This window comes from Solanum pennellii, chromosome 5 (assembly GCF_001406875.1).
Source record: "Solanum pennellii chromosome 5, SPENNV200".
NCBI classification, from domain to species: domain Eukaryota; kingdom Viridiplantae; phylum Streptophyta; class Magnoliopsida; order Solanales; family Solanaceae; genus Solanum; species Solanum pennellii.
In genome coordinates, this window is record NC_028641.1 from 12,919,714 (window position 1) to 12,945,052 (window position 25,339).

Genomic DNA, 25,339 nt, shown 5'->3' on the forward strand with positions numbered 1-25,339 from the left:
CTCTCCATCCTTTTCATCCATCATCGGAACAAATGGTCCATCCAGTACAATATCCCATAACTCGCTGTCTTCAGCCATGAGGTAGTCATGCATTCTAACTTTCCACCAACTTTAGAAATGTCCATTGAAACGAGGAGGTCTGTGTGACGACTGACCTTCTTCGAGATTAAGTGGAGCAGCCATTCTAGAACAATATCACTTCCTTGGTGTTAACCAAATAGGGAGTGCCTGCTCTGATACCACTTGATAGAATGTATGCCTTTCTTTAACAGTAATGGACCAGGTCCCTTACTACACTAATGAATAAAACAGAAAGTTAAATGCAGTAAAATCAACACAATGATTTTACGTGGAAACCTCCTTGCTTAAGGGAGTAAAACCACGACCTGTCTCACAGGATTTTCAATCGTTTTCACTAATCTTCAAAAGCAAAAGCGAAACACGATTACACCAAACGTAAGAAAGAGTTATCAATCTTACTGTTAAGCAATAGTCCTCTATTGCTTAACAAGCCTAAGTAGAAAAACAATCTACCCACTAAGCTATCCCACCTGGACAACCTAGACTTCTAACACAACACACCAATTCCTTTATAGATTCAGGATTGGTTTACAATTTAAAAACAAGAGAATAAATTCCTAAACAACTAGACGAAAAGCTCCAGACGTTGCTGTTGTCCCTAGAATAATTCTGCCTTTGCTTTGTATTAGCTTTTGCAAGAGTTCTTGAAAAGTTTTTATCAAGTTTTAAAAACTACACAAAGTGTTTAGGAAAGTGCCTTTTATATGGGCAAGTCACTTTCCTAAACTTCTTTGCCATTGGCTGGAAGAGTCACACTTTCTGACGCCATTGGGAAATGTGCACCTACTTTCTGTACTATCTCCAGCTGGCAGTCGACTGGCTCATCATCATGAGAGCCTGGTACCTCTACTAGGTCCCTGGGTTTGTTTCATCTGCAATACTCAAAACAAGAACCCTGCAATACTTAAGTAAGAACCTGTAATACTTAAGTAATAAACCCGGTACCTTTACAAGGTCCCTAAGTTTGTCAAATCATCAAAACTACAAATAACAGGTCTTTTGAAAACAATTTTTCTCATCTTTATGAGATAGTAATAAGATTTACATATATTCTATCCTTTGCAGACCCCACTTATAAAATTTCACTTAATATATTGGTATTGTTAGTAATATGCAAATATTAAGTAATCATTATTCTTAGGAATACACCCTATACCAGAAGTGGCAGACAGTACGATCAAAGTGGTAAAATAACAACATAAATATTGAAGATATTCACCCTAAAATTTAAGAAGATTATTTCTAACTATAGCTATAAAGACTTCTATAAGTAGGGTTATATGTATCTTGTATATAATGCACAAAATTGTGATGAGCAGAAAAATTAAAAGATAAGAGCACATACAAAGATAATTTTTTCTATATTTTCACAATTTCTGACTTGGTTATATGGATGAAGTAAACCACCAGTCATACGGCTCAATTATCATTAAATAATTTACCTAACTCCATAGTATTAAGAGTTAATTATCTTATTTTCCTATTTTTTTAAAATTATAAATAACTTTTATTTATGAACTTTTGGATACATTACTGGACTTCCGGATACATAGATGATGGATATATCCGAGAGTAGAAATAAATCAGAGAGGAGATAGAACATTCAGATACATGAGACATCCAGATACATAGATGAGTAATGTGTCCTAGAGGGGGATAAGTATGTATTAGTGAGAGGAGAGCAAACATTCGAGAGGGAATTTTTGAATTTTTTTTTAAATGGTTGAAAATTTTAGAAATTATGATAAAATAAGAGGTGTATTTAGGTAATTTTTCCTTATTAATATTGAACATATAGAAGCGCACAATTCATTAGGAGTGCCACTAGCACAATCCATTATGATCCAATTCTGGGATCTAGGTTAACCTCAGTTTTAACCATTTAAGAAAATTTAGTACCTATAATCCTATATAAAACATCAAATAAAATAAATAATTTTAAAATATTGTTTCAGGAAAGGAATGTAAATTGACTCAAAGTCTTGTAGAAAACCTTTGTTTTCTCATTTTTCCTTAAATGTATCAACCAAATTCTTCATATTCCAAGCACATATAGGATCTAACTATGAAAGTCATTTGAAGAGCATGTAGGATCTAACTAGAAAGTCATTCGTTGATGCAACAGTCCTCTGCGTATAGCCACATTTGTCTCATTTTCTAATGGGCTGAAATGAATTAGACCGATGCGGACTAGCAAACATGAACAGCTTGGACAAGTCATTTTTATGGACTACACCCTCTTACTATTATAATAACCTCTAATTTACAGTCATTTAGATGATAGCATTACACACATGTTATCGAGACGCTGCAGCAGTATCTCTTTGTTTATTTACCCTTATACAGTTCTTCAGTGTTTCAACCATACCAAGACAACATACAATAGAAGACTACATAGTAGCACTCCCTAGTTAGATGCAGCAGATATAACCTCGGCAGGAGATATCCCATGACGCGAGGAGTGGCTGCTCTGCAATATTTTGGAAGGCTGTTATTTATATCTTGAGCTTCTATCTGATATGTGATGCCATCAGTGTGTCTAGACTCTAGAGAAAATTCAGGGTCTCCCTCTGTTGTCCAGAATCCATATGGGTTGGTGCGATGTTATTTAGATTCATTGCCATCTCATTTTCTTCTCTGTTCTTTATGGTACCTATCTGTAAACATACTAGTCATTCACACAGATGTACCAAATATCCACACAAATCACTCTAATATATGTTTATCGGAATTGCAGCACTTACGTCATCCTCCAGAACTTTGTTTTCTTCAATCAGCTGCTTCTCCTGCAGATAAATAGTCTCCAGTCAAGTCTAACATGCTAAACATAATGACAATATAACACCATAAACCTGTGTCCAGAAGATGCAGATATATTGCACACACAAATATTGCATAAACTTCAGTTGATAATAGGATTCCTTTAAAAAAAATCTAAAAAGCTAACAATAGCTGTAGCAGCATGATGCCAATATGCTAGTGTACTTGAAGAGCCAAACTAACTCCATGATTTTCTCAATTCCAAAACGAGTCCAGCATTAAGAGATGCAAATGCAATTGTCAGGGAAAACATTCAGCCAGGAGTGGGGAGTTTTGTAGACATCAAAAGATAGAAAATATTTTATTCTTGTCCACATGATCATCTGGCTAAGTTCACTTCCAGAAAAGTTGATGGCCCTGCATCTTATACCCTTTCTTGACACCAGGAATTTTTTTAAAAAATACTCAGCTGAAGCAGTTTTTGACGGCCAGAAGACACCTCACCATACACACCCAGACACATTGATAAAAAGAACTGTTATTATTTGTTGAATAGACATGTATATTGGAAAAATATCAGGCCTGTGGTCAACAATTAAACACTTTATTATAACCATGGTGTCTGGGCCAGCTTGCGCACACCTCGACTAATTCCACGGTATAATTGCCACCTTCCACTAGTAATAGGCACCACGTAACTCTATCCACCAAGGCTAGGACAGAGGGGAAGAAACCACGTGGTGTTTTTGTTTCCGCTTGAATTTGAACCTGAGACCTCATGGTTCTTAACCACTTCATTGACCACTAGGCCACACCCTTGGGTACTCAATAACATGACTCCAAAAAGCCCACACACGGCAAAAACCTTTTGTTGCTGTTTGAAAAAGAATTGAGTCCTCTTTGACAGCAAATTGCTCTCCCCAGACCCCACTTGGTGAGATTTCACTGGGTATGTTGTCTCTCAAATTCTGCACTGGTCTAGACTCGAGAAATATCATTCTATTTGTTTAGTGTAGCAGAGGGAGTCATCTCTAGACCTAGCAAAATCCAAAACTCCCATGTGGTTTTCATCAAGGCAGCAGCCTCTGTTTAATTATGACATTGGCATGCAACATCACTCTTTACTTGAACTTTTGAAACTAAGGATGAGTATAGCATTCAAGGTCCCAGCCGAAATTCAGAAAAGGGATCTTACATCTCGTAGGGAGATGAAGTTTCAGGTTCTCATGTACGCTGATGAAACAGAATATTACCTGGCCTATTTGATAGACTTCGAACAGAGAGTTGAGAATCAAGGGATAAAAGTGATAAGGAGTAGGACACCACGACTTCCAATGATTCAATGATGGAAACAGATAAACCAAGTATAGTGGGGGACGCTTGGTGAATTTTATGGTCTAGCTATTGCTATGACTAGAATGATAAGGCTCTTCAACTAATCATATCTTTCAACTTATCTTTATTTCTCATTGTTCTTATATCCTCTCAATCAGTTTATAAGCTCCACACCAGAACAACGCACACTCGTGAAAGAAGAACCAGGCCAGCTATGTCAATATTTACCAAGTGCATCAACTAATGACATGGTTAGGTTGTATAGAAATGCGCCCTGCATGCACTCTCAGAAACTAAGCAAATCTTCTCAGGAAAAATGGAGACCTACCTTGTCATGAAAATTCTTAATTGATTCAATCAACAAGTGTGTCTGCATAAAACAAAACTAGTTAGCTTCACTTCGTATCACTCCCAAAAGAAATTGGGAACTAAAGTAGTCGAACAGTAAAAAAATTGTAGATAATTTAAAAATAAGGCAAAAGATTAATTTAGCATGCATGGGTGTAGGATTGGATTAAAATAATCACACCACTATGGAACTCTTTGTACAATTGCAATGTCTTAGAAATACAACTGATGTAGCACCACCAGCAAGACTAATTCAGCTTTAGGCATCCCACTTATGTAAGTTTTAAGCCATAAAAATGTAAGTTATTTCTATAGAGCAGCTGGACCAAGTCTGTGTATGAGTAAAGGTATAGAGGAATGTGGAAAATCCAAAACCTTTCTAAATCTGGTTTGTGTCAGAGCAGTCTCAACTTGGTTTTCCAGATGGACAAGATCAGTAATGCTGAGATCATCAACATCAGGCTCCTCGAGTTTCCTGTCAAATTGTGGATCAATACCATGCTTTCCAAGGAAGCTCCAAAAAAAAAAAAATGAGCAGCAAAAGGTCAGTACTTTTCTGCCGTCTGTAGCAGTTCTTCCATTGTCATGAAACTTGCATATTTTGATTCCTGCTCCCATACAACGATAGAATAATTTCAGCAACTGGAATTGTAAATAGTTACTCTAGGCATATTGGATACTCTCAATGAAATGACTATAGCTATTACTCATTAGTAGCATGATGTATGTGACTGAACAACTGTCGCGCCACTTTCCTGGTTTTGACGACATACAACTTATGTTTAAAACAATGCATTCTAGAAAAAGAAACAGCAATATATTGAATTAATATTCATTAATGATGTAAAATGATCATCCTTAATTACCATAGACTAAATTGGAGATTCTAACTAGAGCGGGACAAAAGCTGAGATTATCATATAACTTCACATATAGATTTAGTTTCCTAGGATCTACTCACAATAGATAAAGATGCATCACAAACCACCAAGTCAGCGTCAAAGATTTGTATTAACTTAACATCTATGGATTTGCTTTTGGGAAATCAAAAAACTATACAAACATTAATAGTTTGACATGGTGATAAAAATTTTCGACTTCCCAGCCCAATGAGTTCCTTTCTAATTGACGAAGAACCATAAAAACATGAAGTTTCCTTGTTATACAGTACCTCTGTCACAAGATGATAGGAAAGTGAAGTCAACTAGATATATACCTCTGTGTCATCGACTTCTGCAGAGACCTTATCTTCTGCTTTCATGTGGTTGTTATATCGGCGAATAACTCCTGTCAGACTGAAACACATATATCATGTGGTTATCAACAGTTTTGAGCCAATCTACTCAAACAGGAAATGGACTCCACAATATTAAGTTCATACTTGAGGAAGGAAGCATAATGTGTGTAGTTCAAAAACAGAATGCATCAGACAAATTCTCCACAAATTTGAGGTTTCTCTTAAATTTCAGTCTTGCATTAGGGACTCCACTATCAAAACACAATTACACTAGACAGTAAAGTTGGAATATTTACAACCACACTAGTTGATCACGAAAAAGTAAGAACTGTTGGAAACAACTAGAACAGTGATAACTCACTTAGCTGTAAAAGAAACTATAGCTACTTTCCAATTTCAAGAAATTGTAGGGTCTCCACCACTTAATAAGAAAATAAATAGACAAGAAAAACTATAGATCAGACTACTTGGGCAGAGAGAGGAACAAGATGGTTCAGGAAATTGTTCATAGGAATCCAGACACACCAACTAAGCCAAAACCATCATGTTGCCTTTCAATAACTGGGTGACTTAGACTACAATAGTCTACATGGTGACCAAATAGAGTTTACAATCGATCATCAATCAATAGAATACACCTCAATGAAAATAAGTAGAAAAGATTACGTGAATCCTCTATATTCATTCCACACTACTGAGCTCCACTTCATTCAGATACTAGATCGGGTAAGAATTGAACAAATCATCCTTGAGCATGCCACTCCATTTGTAACAATCTAATGTTTGAGGATCTAGGATTTCAATATCCGAAGAATGAGACCATTAACAAGTCAATCTCAACTAACTGGGTATCATTTAGATGGATCCTTCACTTCTATCATATTATGTTCTTAACTGAGTGTCTATTGATTCCAAAGATCTCGAACCCTCGTAATATTCACAATCTTAACTTGTGTTACTTGCACTCTCTATTAGCTGTTACCGTTTCTAATACTGGCCACAAATTTATAATATCACATATGCAACATTAGATTCACATTTTGGAATGTTACCGAATCTGTGTAATAATGTATATATATAATATAAGCGATTTGAATATTTAATCACCATAGTTAGCTTACTATCTCCATGTATTATATCATTGTTCTCTTTGAGTAATACACAAACTATTCTCAATATCTTATTAATTACATGGTATCAGAGCCAATGTCTGAGTTGTTATTTTGTCTTTGCCGGAAGTCACTATGAGTTCGCCAGAATCCACTGTGGCTTCACCGAAAGTGATTGAGATTTCCAAAATCTCTGTCACTACCCACTTAGCAAGAAGCTACTTCCCACAATCTTAAACCCCCAAAACTCGGCGGATGGAAGTTACTCCTATGAGAGTCACGATCCACTATTACCCTTTCCAGTGAAACTGCAGTAGTGGTGCTGCATCAGAAATTTGTGTGCGCTGCATCAGATTTGGTGGCTGTTTGTTCAGCAGACAATCACAATTTGATATAGCTGCCTGTTTCTGACCAATAATCTGGTGGTCTCTCTGTGTCGGGCAACTTGTGGCAGTATTTTGACATCTTTTTTCTATGCTAATATTTGATGTTCTGAGTTCACTCATGTCTTACAATTAATACCAGCATTGGGATTTTGTTGTAGCATCATCAGGTTTTGCTCTTCATTCAACACTTTTACTTCGCTCTTTATTTGATGATTTTTTTTATTTATCAGGAGTTATTTTTGGGTCTCTGATTTGTTGGATAGCTAATCTTGTGTGGAATTGGTGTGGGGAAGAAGTGTTACTTTGATTATTGATCCAAAATAGGTTACTGTCTATCTTAACGATTGTCTGATTTTATGATATAATCTGATTGGACTTGTTGGTTTCTCCATCAATTCATTTTGGCATAGTAACTATTTTTGTTGGGAAAATGACCGACTGTAATCAGAGAATTCAAAGGTCTAAAGCTGTCGGTGCTTGTAGTCCATTATTTGACAAATTGGTCCTTAATTTGACAGAGGAGTTTGCTAAATTCTCTCAATACCATAAATTCTCGAAGGAATCCACTTAAGTAAATTTTGCTAAATTCTCTCAGTACCATAAATTCTCGAAGGAATCCACTTAAGTAAATTTCTTTGTTGAATCAAATAAAACATGACGTATCACCTCTTCAAATAAACGGGTGATTGATTCTGGTGCCATAAATCACATGGCAGGTAATCCAAATATTTTTCTTGCTTTCAAGCACACAAAGAACCCTCTCCGGTTACAGTGGTTGATAGAGCAACTTGCAACAGTCTTGGATATGGGACGGTTAGACTAACCTATTCTAAAACTCTGTCATATGTATTAAGTCTACCAAAGTTAGACTTTAATTTGCTTTATGTTAGCAAAGTTATCAAAGACATTAATTGTTATATTTCATTCTTTCCCAATCATTGTTCGTTTTGTGATCTTATGACGAATCAGGTTATTGGCAAAGGACTTGTATTTGACAAATCTACATCCTTGATGAATGGGAGCCCTCCGTTGGTTGCCTACTCTAGTGTTGTATCTCAATTTGAAGCACATTAGCGATTGAGACATCCTTCTCTACCTCTATAAAGAAGTTATGTCCTCAATTTCAGAATATTTTTTCGTTAGAATACGAGGTATGTCAAATCACAAAACATCATCCCAACTCATGAAGCCCAAGGGTTAGTAAGCAGGTCAGCTTTTGAGTTAGTTCATTCTAATGTTTAGGGACCGTGTCCTACCGTTTCCAAAACTGGGCATAAGTACTCTGTTATTTTTGTGGATGATTTTTCTCAAATGACTTGGATTTCTTTTATGAAGAGTTGCTTGGAAGTGTTTACTCAGTTTTGTGCCTTTTGTGCTGAAGTCAAAACACAATTCAATGCTTTGGTGTCAACTGATGTGTTATTTTCACAGACTACACTATTTTTCTATGCACCTCCCATTTCTATATGTCGGTGAGAGAAAGATGAGTGGTTATTCTATCCGGTCACCTATGTTTTGACAAAAGAATCAGATGTTGTCCCTCCATCTCTTAATTCTTCTATTGAGGACCAATTGACTATTGTTTCCAAAACTCCTACTCCAATAAAGGTGGCAAGACCACCAATTGTTCAAGTTTATTTGAAGAGGTGAGAGGTTGATGACACATGTCCTGCACCAATTCCTTTGTCATCATATCCTCATTCATTTGGACCTCCACAAGATCGTGACCTCCTTAAAGCTTTTCACAAAGGTACACGTAGTTGCGAATCCTCATATTCCATTAATACTTCTGTTTCCTATGGTCACTTATTCTAAACATCATGCAATGTTTGAAGAAATACATGTCTTAGAAGAAAATCACATGTGTGATTTAGTGGATTTACCTAAGGGAAAGAAATAAGTGGGATGTAAATGGGCCTTCACAGTTAAAGTAAATCCAAATGGAACTGGAGGAAGACTTAAAGTCAAACTTATAGCTAAAGAGTATGTTCAAACATATGGGGTAGATTATTCACACATATTCTCCCTAATTTCCTAACTCATTTATGTCCGCTTGTTCATTTCTCTCGTTGTTTCCGAGAATCGGCCCTTACATAAGTTAGATATTAAGAGTACATTCTTTCATGGTGATCTTCGAAAAGATGTTTATATGGAGCAAAACCACTTGGTTTTATTGCTCAGGAGGAGTATGGAAAGTGTCATTTGAAGTCCTTGTATGGATTGAAATAGAGTCCTCCAGCTTGTTTGGAAAGTTCGGTGAGGTAGTTTAGAATTTTAGATGAAAATGAGCAAATGTGATCACTCAAGTCTTTTACCGACAATCAACAACTGGCACTATCCTTCTTGTTGTATATGTTGATGACATTGTCATCAAAGGAAGTGATTATGTGGGTATCTCTTTCCTCAATCTTTTTTGCATGCTAGGTTTCATTGGGAAGCTTTGGAACAGATCCTATGTTACTTGAAAGGAGTTCTTAGACTTGGCATAATGTATAGCAATCATGGTCATACTCCTGTGGAGTGTTTTGTAGATGTTGACTAGGCTAGATCCAAAATTGATAGAAGATCTACTATGTGGTTCTGTTGGAGGGAACCTAGTATCATGGAGGAGTAAGAAGTGAGGTGTTGTATCTCGATCCAATGCAGAATTTGAGTATACAGTTGTCCCACTCATATTGCCTCAAATCAGGTGTATCACGAAAGACCTAAATATATTGAAGTTGATATGTTATTGGTGAGAAGATTCAGAAGAGCTTGATTTCCACAGGTTGTACGAAGACAAGTACAAAAGCATATAATAGAACTCGAGTTGATTACCTTTGTAACAAGTCGGGCATGACCAATATCTATGTTTCAGCTTGAGGGGGAATGTTACAGAATCTGTATAATAATCTATATAGATAATATAGCTGATTTTAGGATTTGAATATTGAGTCACCATAGTTGGGCTTATTCTCTCCATGTATTTATATTACAATTCTCTTTGAATAATGTACAAGTTATTCTCAACATATTATGAATTGCATGGAATTTCCACAACACACGTGTTTGGCCTAATCAACATTGAATTCACATTTTCGATTCATTAGACAAAAGTTCAACATGTCACACACGTCCATTCTAACCAATGTGTTAGAATCTGTGTGTCCACTATCAATCAATGGACCAGGTCCCTTGACACACAAACAAAGATATAATAGAAAGTAAATGCAGTTTAACAACAAAAGAGTTTTACGTGGAAACCTCCTTGCTCAAGGGAGTAAAATCACGACCTGTCTCACAGGATTTTCACAACCGTTTCACTAATCTTCGCAAGCAAAAGTAAAACCAGTTACACAAATGTGAGAAAAAGTTTTTAATCTCACCAACAAGCAATAACTCTATTGCTTGATGAGCCTAAGTAGAAGTTATTCTACCCACTAAGCTATCACTCTAGACAACTTAGAATTTCAACACAAATCACACTGGTTCTTTATAGATTTAGGATTAGTTTACAATGTAAGACCTAAAGAATATATTCTCAAACAACTACACAATATACGCCTGAGTTAAGGTTGTTCTTGAATGATTCTTCTCTTTGAGTTTCTTTAGCCTTTGCAAGAGTTCTTGGATGTACTTTTTCAAGTTGCAAAAGCTGAAGAGCCATGTTTTGAAAAATAACCTTGTATAGACAAGTCTCTTTCCTTAATATCATGCCATTGGTTGGAAAGGTCTGACTTTTCTGACGCGGTTGGGAACTATGCACCAACTTTCTGTACCTTCTCCAGCTGGCAGTCAAGGAACTGTTCAAGTTGAGAACCGGGTACCTTCACAAGGTCCCTTGAATTTGTTACATCATCAAAACTACAAATAACATTTTCCCCCTTTTTGATGCTGACAAACAATACTCTAGACACCACTCCAGCTTCAGGACAAGTTCCCCCTGAATTACTTGTCCACCCTCCTGGCATAAAATCGAAACCAAAAGAACACAATATACACTGCACAAATTTTCTTCCCCCTCACTGTATTCCCCCTCATAAACTGTCTAGCTACAACAACCAGTTAAAATTCCCCCTTTTGGCATCATAAAAAAGAGATACAGTAAACCAACAATATCAATAATAATATCAGAGAAGATCAAAGCCTTATAGCAATCAAACATAAAGGAATGCATTCGACAAAAGATAGCAGCTAGAACACCAGGGGAATAATATAAATAGCATTGCAAGATTAACATTTAATACATTAACACCAAACTGAAATACAAGGACGAAAAGATAAGCCACACAAGGAAGACACGGAAAGAGTTTTGAACGGACTATAGGGGAGGCTGATGGGAAAGGGACTGAATGATGAGAGTGAGTCTAGCATTACAACAAAAAGCAATAACCTTGGCCCTCAGTTCTGCATTTTCCTTTTCCAGGGCTTGAACCACAGCGGTACCAGGTCCCTCTGTCTGTGTAGTGAGCAGCTCTGCTTTGAGAATAGCAATTTCAGCATCCTTTCCACTTAGCCGCATAGTTAGTTCTTTAACTTCATGCTTGAGTTGGTCCTGGTCTTCAATGAGTTGAACCATTTTGCTCTTGGGGTTTCCTTTCCCTTCAATGCACTCACATTCAACCAAAGTTGTCTCTGAAAAAGCTTGCTTCACTGTACCAACCTTGCCAACACTCAGCGGAATGTTAAAGTATTTGAATACTTTAGTGAGATAGTATCCATATCCCATTCCATATATTCCTTTCCGCTCAATGACAGTCTTATACATATGTTCAAGCATGATTCCTGGAAGATTCAGAGGTTCAAACTTGCACAACAATTCCATCACAACAAATCAGCAGAAGTTGCTGAGGTCCTCTTTTCAGTTCGAGGAAGTAGAGTTCTGTTGACAAATTCAAAGACTAATCGATACTCACTTTTCATCACTTTCATAAACAACCCTACATATTTTGTAGTAGGAAGCTTCGAACACAGTGTCACAAATTCAACAGAACATGTTTTCCCTACCACAGACCTGGTACCATCTCGAGGTACCCTAAGAATTTTCCCCAACAGAGTTTCATCAAGGTGAACTGCAATGTCATTCACTCTGGTATTGATACTTCCATCTTCCTGAAATTGAATGTTATAGTAAAATTCACGCACTTCCTCTTCATGAAGAATGGGAGATTTTTTGTTGAAGAGATGCATCCACGACTGAATCTCAACCATATCATGAAGTGAGTTCATTCCAGGAAGATTAATTATCCCCATGTCAAAAAACCTGCCATCCAGTACAGATTGCTTTCTCAGATTGTCAACAGTTTCTTGTTTGTTGACCTGCTCTTCAATTTTTATTTGTGTACCAGGTCCCTGTGACCTTTTCCTTTTTCCTTTAGAAGTCTCCTTTGTTGATTTTGTTTGCTCAGCTTTCTTGATATCTCTTGGTTTTGTCTTTCCTGATTTCTTCTTCCTGTATCCCTTTTCTGTCTCTTCAGTAGACACCTCTATGACACCAGACTCAGGCATTTTAAAATTTGACACTTTGAAAGTTCTAGCACTCCTGTTTTCTGCTATAGACTTAGCACTGACTTTCAAAGCATCAGCCATCATCTTTTTGGCATCAGATCTAGTAGTATGTCTCCTTTTAGACACTTCTGCCACCACTTTCTCTTTTCCCTTTTTAGATACACTTACATCTCTCCTTTCAACCTTCTACTGTATGGATTGTTCATCACTTGCTGAGTCGGATCAATCAGAAGATGGAAATCTCCCAAAATCTGGAGTTTTATCAAAAATAGGTTGGGTCTCTCTGATATCTTCACCTTGAAAGGGTTCACTTTCCTCAACCCTGACTTCCTCTCTCATCATAGCAAGACTCTCAATCACCAACTCTTCACTTGCAGCAAGAATGTTCGCTTAGAAGATTTGTTCCTTGACAAATCTCCTTCGAAAAGAGCATCTGAAAGCATTTCATGATGAGGACCAGGTCCAGTAAGAACACTTGAACTGTTTAGATCTATAGAGTGAAAAGGGTTTTCGGGAATATCTGGGGAAGAACTAGTTGGAAGATTAGACCTTGACCCTACTAATTGAGGAGAATATAAAGCAATTGGTTCAATATCACAAAGGGCTGTAAGCATTTGCTTAGAGGCAGACGAAGGATCAGACATTTTGTCAAGAAGAAGAAAAGAGTAGCAGTATTGAAGAATGAAAAAAATAAAAGCAAATTTAGCGTCCCCTTTTTTTCAGAGTGAAGGAATATTGCAAAGAGAATTAAGGAATAAAAAGGAGACAAGAGGGGTTTAAAAAGAACTGAAAGGGTGCCAGGTCCCTATTGATTTGACACGTCGCTTGGAAACTAAGCGATGGGACTAATGGTCAGATTAACCGATGACTGACATGTGGCTTGATCAACGGTCATTTTGTATCAGTTTGGAATTAATGTACAAATGCTAACCTCGACTAGGACCAGGTCCTATAACACAACTTTATCATCATTCCTCAACTGTTCTAGCCATGTCTTTGCTTTGCTAGTCCCTCATAAATGTATACCTGCAATAGGTACAAAATCGATCTAACTTAGATAATATATTATTGACACAGAGGATTGCACTGCAAGTTTAGCCATCAAGGAAATTCAACGATTGAATGACTGGAAATCAGCTTAAAGTCATCATGCCCAACTTTAACCTATTACTCTCAAATTGATCTTTGGTAAGAGCCTTGGTGAAGATATCTGCAATTTGTTCCTCCGTTGGACAATATGTAAGCACAATATTTCCTTTTTCAACATTGTCTCTCAGAAAATGATGTCTAACATCAATGTGCTTGATTCTCTTGTGTTGAACAGGATTCTTTCCCATACTGACTGCACTAGTACTGTCACATATAAGAGGTATGGCCTTGATGATTATACCAAAGTCCTCTAAGTGTTGCTTGATCCATAATAATTGTGAACAACATGCAGCAGCTGCTACATATTCAGCTTCGAGCTACTGAATTATGTTTCTTAGTTCCCCATGAGCTAAGTGAAGATCCAAGGAAATGAGCCATCCCAAAAGTACTCTTTCTATCAACTTGATAACCAGCAAAATCAGCATCTGCAAAACCAACAAGATCAAAAGTGTCACCTGCTGGATAGAAAAGGACCAGGTCCTCTGTCTTCTTCAAATATCTTAGAATCTGTTTTGCAGCCTTCAAATGTGAATCATGAGGACATGCTTGGAATCTAGCACACATTCCAACACTATATACAATATCAGGTCTGCTAGCAGTCAGATACAATAAGGATCCAATAATTCCCCTATACATGGTTTGATTCACAAGAGAATCAGATTCATCTGCTATAAGCTTGGAGTTTGTTCCCATAGGAGTATCAATAGGTTTAGAATCAAACATATTGAATTTCTTCAACAGTTCTTTAATGTACTTCTCCTGACTGATTGGGATTCCATTTGATGATTGCTTGATTTGTAGCCCCAGAAAAAAGGTCAATTCACCCATCATGCTCATCTCAAACTCCTTTCCAATTAATGATGAAAATTCTTCACACAAATGCTCTGATGTAGCTCCAAAGATAATGTCATCCACATATACCTGTATAATAAGCAATTCCTGTTCTCTTTGTAATAAGAACAAGGTATTGTCTATTTTCCCTCTTTTGAACCCATTTTTCAATAGAAACTTTGACAATCTTTCATACCAAGCTCTGGGAGCTTGTTTTAAACCATATAGAGCCTTATTCAATTTGAACATATGATCTGTAACTCAGCATCCTCAAATCCAGGAGGTTGTTTAACAAACACCTCCTCTTTTAAGTCTCCATTTAGGAAAGCACTTTTGACATCCATTTGATATAGCTTGAATCCCATGAATGCTGCAAAGGCTATGAGAATTCTGATAGCCTCCATCCTTGCAACAGGAGCAAAAGTTTCATCATAGTCTATACCTTTCTCCTGATTGTATCCTTGAACAACTAATCTGGATTTGTTTCTAGTAATCACACCATTTTCATCAAGCTTGTTTCTGAAAACCCATCTGGTTCCTATAACTGTTTAGTCAACAGGTCGAGGTACCAGGTACCACACCTTACTTCTTTCAAACTGATGAAGTTCTTCTTGCATTGAATTTATCCAATCTGCATCACCTAATGCCTCTTTCACATTCTTAGGCTCAATTGATGATATAAACACTGAGAATGCAACTAGATTTCTTGTTTTTGATCTAGTGTGAATTCCAGAGTTCAGAGGTGAGATGAGATTATCAAGTGGATGTGATGAACTATGTTTCTATCCTGGTCTCAAGGTCAACTGGTTCAGCTGATCAGTATGGTCTTCTTCTTCAAGGAATTCTTCATTTTCTGGAGAGTTTGAGGTATTCTAACTTGAGTTCAGAATGGTACCAGGTTCCTCTTCACATTTTTCAACTTCATTAGCCTTTTCAGATAAGCTATGATCATTATTGTCATTCCTCAACTGGTCATTTACAACAGCTTCACTCCCTTTAATTTTTCTGTGAATTAAACAACTCAATCAACTCATCTTCATCATTTGATGCAGCACTTTCAGATTTCCATCTTCATCAAACACAACATGAATACTTTCTTCAATACATTGAGTTCTTTTGTTGAAAACTCTGTATGCTTTACTTGATAAAGAATATACTACAAACACTCCTTCATCACTTCTAGGATCAAACATTCCTAGAACATCTTTTCCATTGTTCAAAACAAAACATTTGCATCCAAACGCCCTAAGGTAACTCAACATAGGTTTTCTGTTGTTGAGCAATTCATAGGGAGTCTTATTCAATGAAGACCTTATCAAACATCTGTTAGTAACATGACATGCTGTGTTGATTGCTTCAGCCCAAAAACTTTGAGGAAGATTTGACTCAATAATTATGGTTCTTGCAATATTTACCAAAGTTCTGTTTTTCCTTTCCACTACTCCATTTTGTTGGGGAGGTCTTGGAGCAGAAAAATTGTGACTACTACCATTTTTCATACAGAATTGATCAATTTTTGAGTTTTCAAACTCAGTTCAATGATCAGACCTAATTCCAGCAATCACTTGATTCAACTTTGTTTGAATCATTTTGAAAAACACTATCAATTCTTCTGGTGTTTCTGCTTTTGATCTTAGGAATCTTGTCCATGTGTACCTTGAGTAGTCATCAACTATCACCAGAATGTATTTCTTTCCATTTCTACTTTGAACCTTCAAAGGTCCATATAAATCCATGTGTAGCAGCTCCAATACTCTTGATGAGGTTACTTGCTTCTTTGGCTTGAAGGATGATCTGATTTGTTTTCCTTTGACACAGGCTTCACAAATTTTGTTTTCACAAAATTTCAACTTTGGCAAACTTAGGACCAGGTCCTTAGAAATCAGTTTATTCAATAGAGATGAGCTCACATGCCCTAGTCTTCGATGCCACAGATCAACATTTTCATTTTGAGCACTAAGACATGTCAGATCATCTCCATGAGATGTTTCTAAGTTAGCCACATACATGTTTTTACTTCTATAAGCAGTAAGAATCACTTTCTTTGTAGTTAGATTAACTACAGTGCACTTCTTAGAAGTAAACTTCACTTCATTTCCCTTATCATAAATTTGAGACACACTCAAAAAACTATACTTCAACCCACTGACATGATACACATTATCAATTGATTCTTCAAGCGATTTTCCTAACTTACCAACTCCCAAAATATACCCCTTCTTTTCATCACCAAAAGAGACACCTCCTCCCTGAAGTGCCTTGAGTGAGAGGAAATTTTTGATATGACCAGTTATATGTTTAGAGCATCCACTGTCCATGTACCAACATTGACTGCTGCTCCTCTCACTCACCTGCAGCAAGAATCACTTGTTAGGCTTGGGAACCCATTTCAATTTGAGTTCCCAGAAAGCAGACAAATGAGTGATCAGATTGTTTCTAGCCCAATGAGGTGGTTTCAGATTCTTTTTGACAAATGATTTTGGAGCAGAATCAAGTCCTTTCTTTGAAAACCTTTTTGTTGAGAATTGTTTTGTGGGACCAGGTCTCTCTTTTGATACCCTTTGCTTCTCTGTATACTTTGAGAGTCTTTCATGTGACTTTCTCCAGGCAGTACACTCTTCTTTTAAATGCCCATTTTTACCACAATGAAGGCACAATAAATTGTCAGACACAAATATATATTTGCTGTGAGGATTAAAAGGAGGAGTACTATTCAAACTTCCTAGACCCTTCTTGTTGAAATTACTTTGATTTGTTACGTTTGACAGCAACTTAGAAGATTTTGTCCACTTAAGAGATTTTTCAAGTTCATCTTTAAGTTTGACAATATCTCTTTCTAAGTTGTTGCTCTTTTCCAAAGCCAAACCAAGATTAGTCTTAGAAGTTTTCAGTTTTTCTTCAAGTTCAACTTGTAAACCATTAGACTTTCCCTTTTGCTTTTCAGCTTTCTCATTTATCAGATGCAACTGTTTTTTAAGTTCTGTTTTGTCAGATTACAAAGAAGCCATTTTATCTTCAATTTTCAGCATTTTCTCATCCATTTTATCTCTATTTTCATTTAAACTTTCAAGCTCAGCATTCATAATATCTCTTTCAGATGTTAACTCAATCACTGAATCAATCATAACATTTGCTAATATTCTCAATTTTGTAAGAGAATAAGTATTCAGATCATGTTTCATATCAAGAAGAGTTACCTTGTCCTCATCATTTTCATTTTCTGAATAAGCCATGAAAGCAAACATCTCATTGAATATGGTTTCCTCTTCATGAACCACCACCATTGACACATCATTTGGTTCATCAAGATCTTCTGAGTCACTTGAAGAGTCTCCCCATGCAGCAAGAGCTTTCATGACCACATAGTCAGCAGCAGCTTTTCGATCATTCTTATTAAGTATCAGGTCCCTTCTCTTTTCTTTATCACTTCTTGATTTTTGGTATTCTTTGTTTTCAGCTTTGAGTAATGGACAATCTCTTATAAAGTGTCCAGCTTTTCCACACATATAACAGGTATCATTTTGAGTGGCAGTTCGAGGAACATTTGCTCCCTTTTTAAAACCTTTGTTTTTTCTCACAATATTCTGAAATGTCTTGATGAGATAATCCATCTCATCATCATCACCGAAGTCCTCTTCAGATTTGTATTTAAGCATCAAGGACTTATCTTTCTTGACTTCCTTCTTTGACTAATCATGACTTCGATTCATCTCATGAGTCTTTAGATTTCCAATGAGAGCATCCATTGTTAACACTTTCAGGTCTTTTGCTTCAGTAATAGCATCAACCTTACTTTCCCAAGACTTGGGAAGGATTCGGAGCACTTTCCTAACTTGCTTGCTCATACTAATAGGTTCTCCAAGACTTCTCAACTCATTTGTGATGGATGACAGTTTAGTGAACATTTCATGAATAGTTTCACCTTCTCTCATTTTGAAATTTTCATACTGAGATGTGAGCACATCAATCTTTGACTCTTTCACTTGTTCAGTTCTCTCATGGGCTGTTTTTAAGCAATCCCAGATCTTTTTTTGCAGATTCACAGGCCGAGACACGATTGAACTCATCCGGTCCTATACCACAGACAAGAAGTTTCTTTGCTTTGTACCCCTTTTCAATCTTCTTCCTATCAGCTTCATCATATTTTTGTCTAGGCTTAGGAACAAACCTAGTTTTTTTCACCATCTTTCTCTTCAATCATAGGAATAAATGGTCCATCTAGGACAATGTCCCGTAGCTCACTGTCTTCATCCATAAGGAAATCATGCATTCTCACTTTCTACCAACTATAAAAGTGTCCATTGAAAAAAGGAGGTCTAGTTGAAGACCGACCCGCTTCCAGATTAAGTGGAGCAACCATTCTAGAACAGAAATCACTTTCTTGGTGTTAACCAGATAGAAAGTGTCTGCTCTGATACCACTTGTTAGAATCTGTGTGTCCACTATCAGTCAATGGACCAGGTCCCTTGACACACAAACAAAGATATAATAGAAAGTAAATGCAGTTTAACAACAGAAGAGTTTTACGTGGAAACCTCCTTGCTCAAGGGAGTAAAACCACGACCTGTATCACAGGATTTTCACAATCGTTTCACTAATCTTCGCAAGCAAAAGTACAACTAGTTACACAAATGTGAGAAAAAGTTTTTAATCTCACCAACAAGCAAAAACTCTATTGCTTGATGAGCCTAAGTAGAAGTTATTCTACCCACTAAGTTATCACTCTAGACAACTTAGAATTTCAACACAAATCACACTGATTCCTTTATAGATTTAGGATTAGTTTACAATGTAAGACCTAAAGAATATATTCTCAAACAACTACATAATATACGCCTGAGTTAATGTTGTTCTTGAATGATTCTTCTCTTTGATTTTCTTTAGCCTTTGCAAGAGTTCTTGGATGTACTTTTTCAAGTTGCAAAAGCTGAAGAGCCATGTTTTGAAAGATAACCTTGTATAGACAAGTCTCTTTCCTTAAACTCATGCCATTGGTTGGAAAGGTCTGAATTTTCTGACGCGGTTGGGAATTGTGCACCAACTTTCTGTACTTTCTCCAGCTAGCAGTCAACGAACTATTCAAGTTGAGAACCGGGTACCTTCACAAGGTCCCTTGAGTTTGTTACATCATCAAAACTACAAATAACACAATGGAAAATTGACAATTCAATCGTCTTGTTGATTAAAGTAGGTGTCTTATTGCCTGCCGTTGGCCGAATAAAAAAAGAGGATATGGATAAGAATTTCTAAAAATCATTAGACAAAAGTCCAACATGTCACCCCCGTTGTTCGCTCTAGTTATAGCTAAGAAAACTTTGAAATTCCCCTAAGACCATTTCAGTCAATTTGACAAGTGTTAGTGATTTCCGTCCATTACTTTGTGAATGCTCTCGTGGTCAAAACTTCATCTCTAACATTTGAATAACCTAGCTTAGAAGAGTCATTGATTGATTTGTTACTCTTGCCAGAATAAAAAGAAAATATTTCCCACCCAGTAACAACTGATATGATCCATAGGAAATAAAGATCCTGAACATGAGCATGAAAATAACCAAAAGCCAGACCTAGTCACTAGAAGCACACACTTGTATATTAAAATTCCAGAAGTATCAACTAGCAGGACTGAAAATAAAGGCAGGATAAAAAACAGTCTAATTGTACACTGATAAGAAATAGCTGCTGTATAAGTATGACATTAGATCAGCATAGTCCATATTAACTGTGTATTAAAGTTAAACATGAAGCTGCTCTTCAAGGCAGGGGGGTCTCCATCCCAGGTGCCTTAGTATGACTAGTTCCATTTAAAATTCTCTCCGGGTAGCTTAAGCATGAATAAATTCATTTCAATATTTTAGATGTTTTATGAGTCTATAATCTTTATTTAGAAGATTCATAAGTGCATTCTCAATAAAAACTAGTACTAGATACCCTTAACCATTGCAAAAAGTGAAAATAAGAATAAGAGCTTTCAGTCTCTTTAGTTTCTCCAGTCACTAGCTAAAATGTTAATCTAAGAGGACTTGATAATTGTAAGGATCAGTGACATCTAATCCAGGTGGAAAAAATGCCACCTGCATGAGTTTTTGTGATCTGCCAAACAAGGCAAAGGGAAGATGCATAGGCTTACTTGCATGAAGAAATAACACAACTCAACATTTTACACTGTAAACCCAGTCATAAACAAAATACAGGTTATTAAAGCCACTGAAATTTTAGTTGGCTATTTGAGCATGATAACCCAAAAGTTGGTTTTCTATCTTTAAGTGTCGTTGGAAGAGTCGGTTCTTTTGGGGAAATAAGAAGTCTTGCCTTTGTGCCAAACAGTGATAACAGGGTAATAAATGCTTACGAAAGTACACACCACAAGTTCCTTTCAGAAATTAGGAGATGGAGCTGTATGTTTTGAAGTGAATAGGAAAGTCCGTTACTAGGTAAAGGATTGAATCAGAAATAGGGTCACTCATGGTTATTATACAAAAGCAAAGGTATTGAATTTTTTTGCAAAAAAAGAATTGCAGGGTTATAGCACCACAAAGTGGAAGAAATTTGAAAGGGAGAAAATAACAAGTGTATTGCAAGGGAACATGGAGTTAAGATTATATGATATACTAAGCTAGTTCAAACCCTATTAAAGTACCATCTGAAAGTAGAGCCAATTTGAATTTAAAAAAAAAGTCAGTATAGCACACTAAGCATGCATGAGAACCCATCATTGCAACCATAATGCAAGTGGATGGATAAGACAAAACTTAGTTTATAGGTATAATACTTAAATGTGCCCTTTAAATATGCCTCAGCTGACCTATATGCCCTCCAACTTTGAGTGTAGACAAATAGACACTTGAACTTGGATAAAGTTGAGCAACACGTCCTACGTTGCATAATACATTTAGGACACCATGTGAACTTGAACTGCCGCATATGACGCCGCGTAGGATGCTTGTAACCACTTGTTCAACTTTATACAAATTTAAGTATCTACTTGTGCACACATAAAGTTGGAGGGCATAGATATCAGCTAAGGCAAAGTTAAAGGGCACATTTATGTATTATGTCTAGTTTAAACCCTATAAAGTACCATAAAACAGCTAGAGAAATGTTCATTCCTGACCTTCAAATGCAAGAATGTAAAAGCCTACAATGATGCTAGTGTCAAGAACACAAGTTGGAGCTTCATGGTCAATGATCTGCTACTATGCCCGTTTCTATAAGCAACTCGAGTAAGAGCATAGATGTGTGCAGATTTCCCTAGATTGAAATGAATACATAACAATAAAAAGTATCACAATCAGTGGTTGAGCCATCCTTGACAAGAGATGTCAATTGATACTTTGTCACTGGAAAATTATACAGTGGACAGACGTAGTAGTGTTGAATCCCCTTTTTTATATTTTGACTCCCCTTAATAAGACTCCTGGCTCTGCCACTGATCACAATCGTATATCATGACAATATTGACTTAGATAAATCAATATTTCATACGAAAAACGGACTTGATGGTTAGTAAATAATGATATTCCTAGTTGAGTATAACTTCTAATATTGAAGCTCCTCGTGGTAAGCAACTCAATCAATGTTCCCGAAAACATATTTACATCTGATTCCATCATGTACATTCATTCGCTCTCCTAGAAATATTACTATTATAGGCAAAATTCACATTCTAGAACTGAATAAGATTGCAACTACCTAGACGAGTTGAAAGTGGTAGATATCTCAAAATGAGAAGGATTACTGCATTTTTTGTTTTCAAGAGACTGGATGATTTGTCATCATAGAAAAATACAAATTGCTTATATGTTAATCTTTGTGTGTTTTAAGCATGTAACATGCTTCTATACCACAAATTTAGTTAACATCATTATTCTCAAAAAAATTAGTTAACACCATTGAATTTGCTCTTTTTTGTTAAGTAGCGCATCTATATTCCCTTTGAGTGGATGCACATTAAGGCATATCTGAGAATACGATGAAGCATCTCTTACTTTATATAACTATACCAAGTTTAGAGAACTCAACCAACAACAAATTTCATTTCAAAATCATTGTTAGTTGGATTTTGAAACATCTTCACAAGGGGATTTTGGAAATTTTTCGGATTCTTCCTAAATAGCCTCATTTTCTCTAAAAAGCATACAAGATATACCAATTTAAAAAGTAAAGACAAACACCTACCTGAAGGCAAAACATTAAAAAAAACCATAACAGAAAGAGCAGCTAAGGTTCCAACAGTAAATTCAAACTTATCTTTGAAAAATAGTTACCCTTGTAAATCCTTGCCATCAAAGTTAGGATGCTCTATTATACATCTTAAGCTAAGAGGAATACACATCTACTAAAGCAAAAAAAAAACAATCACAAACTACAAAAACTAAAAAGTAACAATGTCATAAAATCTTGAGAAATGTTGATGACCTAAATTTAGATAGAATTTGTTTTGTGAAATTTTGAATGTCACTTCTTTTTTTTTTTAATCAAGCAAAAGTATTTTCATTCATAAACATGGCCGTAAAAGTTGTTGTGTACAAGGGTTATCCCAAAAATTAAAGAATCTACAAAAAGAAACGATTCTCTAAACTCCACCCAATCTTGTATACAAGAAAAAACTCAATGGATTTACCAAAAGAAAATAGATAACAAAGGCTGCGCCTTAACAGAGCAAAACTAGACTCTATCGCCTCAACGCTCTCTTATTTCTCTCTCTGGAGAATCCACATTAACGCAAGAGGGACCACATTCCATCCCATGCATTTTTCCTTCTTCTCCTGCTCTTTCAACAAAACATCAACTCGTTCAATGTTTTTGGCAATCAATAAAGTACTATACCACGTAAACATATCCCACCATAGCCTCATGGTTAGGCCACACTGTTCCCTTTCACATGAAACACCAAGTGACAAACAATTTACCACTTCCAAAGATTCCCCGTTGTCAATATCGTCGCTCCAATAGCTAGCCAAGTGAGAAGACATACCTTTCTCAGCACCTTCGGTATCCAACAAATTGCACGACAAGGAAAAACGTCTATCTTTCTAACTAAAAGTTTCTCATAAAAATCCTTAATAGATAAACTAGTTTCCAAATCCTACCTCAAACATCAGGGTTTCTGAACTTGTAGGTACAACAGATGTTTATTTGAGTTTGAGCTTAAGCAAAACTTGTAAAAAAATAAAATCCAAATTCAAGTTTCATGAATTTATGGTTTAGCAGTGTTCTCCAAGTTTGAACCCAAGAGTGTAGCATTGTTTTTCATGAATGAGAGTAGGAACTGTTATTTGTAGTTTTGATGATTTGACAAACTTAGGGACCTCGTAAAGGAACCAGGTTTCTTATTTGAATGTTGCAGATGAAACAAACTCAGGGACCTAGTATAGGTACCAGGCTCTCATGGTGACGAGCCTGTTGACTGCCAGCTGGAGACGGTACAGAAAGTAGGTGCACACTTCCCGATGGCGTCAGAAAGTGAGACTTCTCCAACCAATGGCAAAGAGTTTAAGGAAAGTGGCTTGTCCATATAAAAGGCCCTTTCCTAAACATCTTTCATAGTTTTTGCAACTTGAGATAAAACTCTTCAAGAACATTTGCAAAGGCTGCTAGCAAACAAAGGCAGAATTATTCCAAGAACAACAACAATCTCTGGAGCTTCTCGTATAGTTGTTAGGAATACATGCTCTTGTTCTTAAACTGTAAACTATTCCTGAATCTATAAAGGAATCAGTGGGTGGTGTCAAAAGTCTAGGTTGTCCAGGTGGGATAGCTTAGTGGGTAGATTGTTTTCTACTTAGGCTTATTAAGCAATAGAGACTATTGCTTAAACGTGAGATTAAAAAATTCTTCTCACACTTGTTGTAATCGTGTTTTACATTTTCTTTTGAAGATTAGTGAAAACGATTGAAAATCCTGTGGGACAGGTCGTGGTTTTACTCCCTTAAGCAAGGAGGTTTCCACGTAAAATCATCTTGTTGATTTTACTGCATTTAACTTTCTGGTTTTATTCATTAGTGTAGTAAGGGACCTGGTCCATTACTCGTTAAGTGAAGGCATATATTCTATCATGTGGTATCAGAGCAGGCACTATCTATTTAGTTAACACCAAGGAAGTGATATTTGTTCAAGAATGGCTGCTCCACTTAACCTCGAAGAAGGTCAGTCGTCAACAAGACCTCCCCGTTTCAATGGACATTTCTACAGTTGGTGGAAAGTTAGAATGCACGATTACCTAATGGCTGAAGACATCGAGTTATGGGATATTATACTGGATGGACCGTTCATTCCGATGATGGAAGAGAAGGATGGAGAGAAAACTAATCTTGTTCCAAAGCCTAGACAGAAATATGACGAAGCTGATAGGAAAAAGATTGAAAAGGGTTACAAAGCTAAAACTCTTCTGGTTTGTGGAATAGGACCTGATGAGTTTAACAGGGTGTCAGCCTGTGAATCTGCTAAGGAAATTTGGGACTGCTTGAAGACTGCTCATGAAGGAACTGAACAAGTCAAGGAATCAAAGATTGACATGCTTACCTCCCAATATGAGAACTTCAAAATGAAGGAAGGAGAAACAATCCATGACATGTTCACTAAACTATCTTCCATTACAAATGAGCTGCGAAGTCTTG

At 36.5% G+C, this 25,339-nt stretch overlaps 1 protein-coding gene across 1 annotated transcript in view; it reads right to left on the bottom strand.

Annotated features, from left to right (window-relative positions):
• Positions 1–2,301: 2,301 nt before the first annotated feature.
• LOC107020050 (agamous-like MADS-box protein AGL27) overlaps positions 2,302–25,339 on the bottom strand; it is a 58,187-nt gene continuing 35,149 nt past the window's right edge. The window contains exons 2-7 of the mRNA XM_015220386.2: positions 5,741–5,819; positions 5,077–5,132; positions 4,900–4,999; positions 4,505–4,546; positions 2,826–2,867; positions 2,302–2,738 (exon numbers count right to left, since the gene is read on the bottom strand). Coding sequence (XP_015075872.1) covers positions 2,628–2,738; positions 2,826–2,867; positions 4,505–4,546; positions 4,900–4,999; positions 5,077–5,132; positions 5,741–5,819 — 430 coding nt within the window. The 3' untranslated portion in view covers positions 2,302–2,627. The remainder of the gene's footprint in view (positions 2,739–2,825; positions 2,868–4,504; positions 4,547–4,899; positions 5,000–5,076; positions 5,133–5,740; positions 5,820–25,339) is intronic.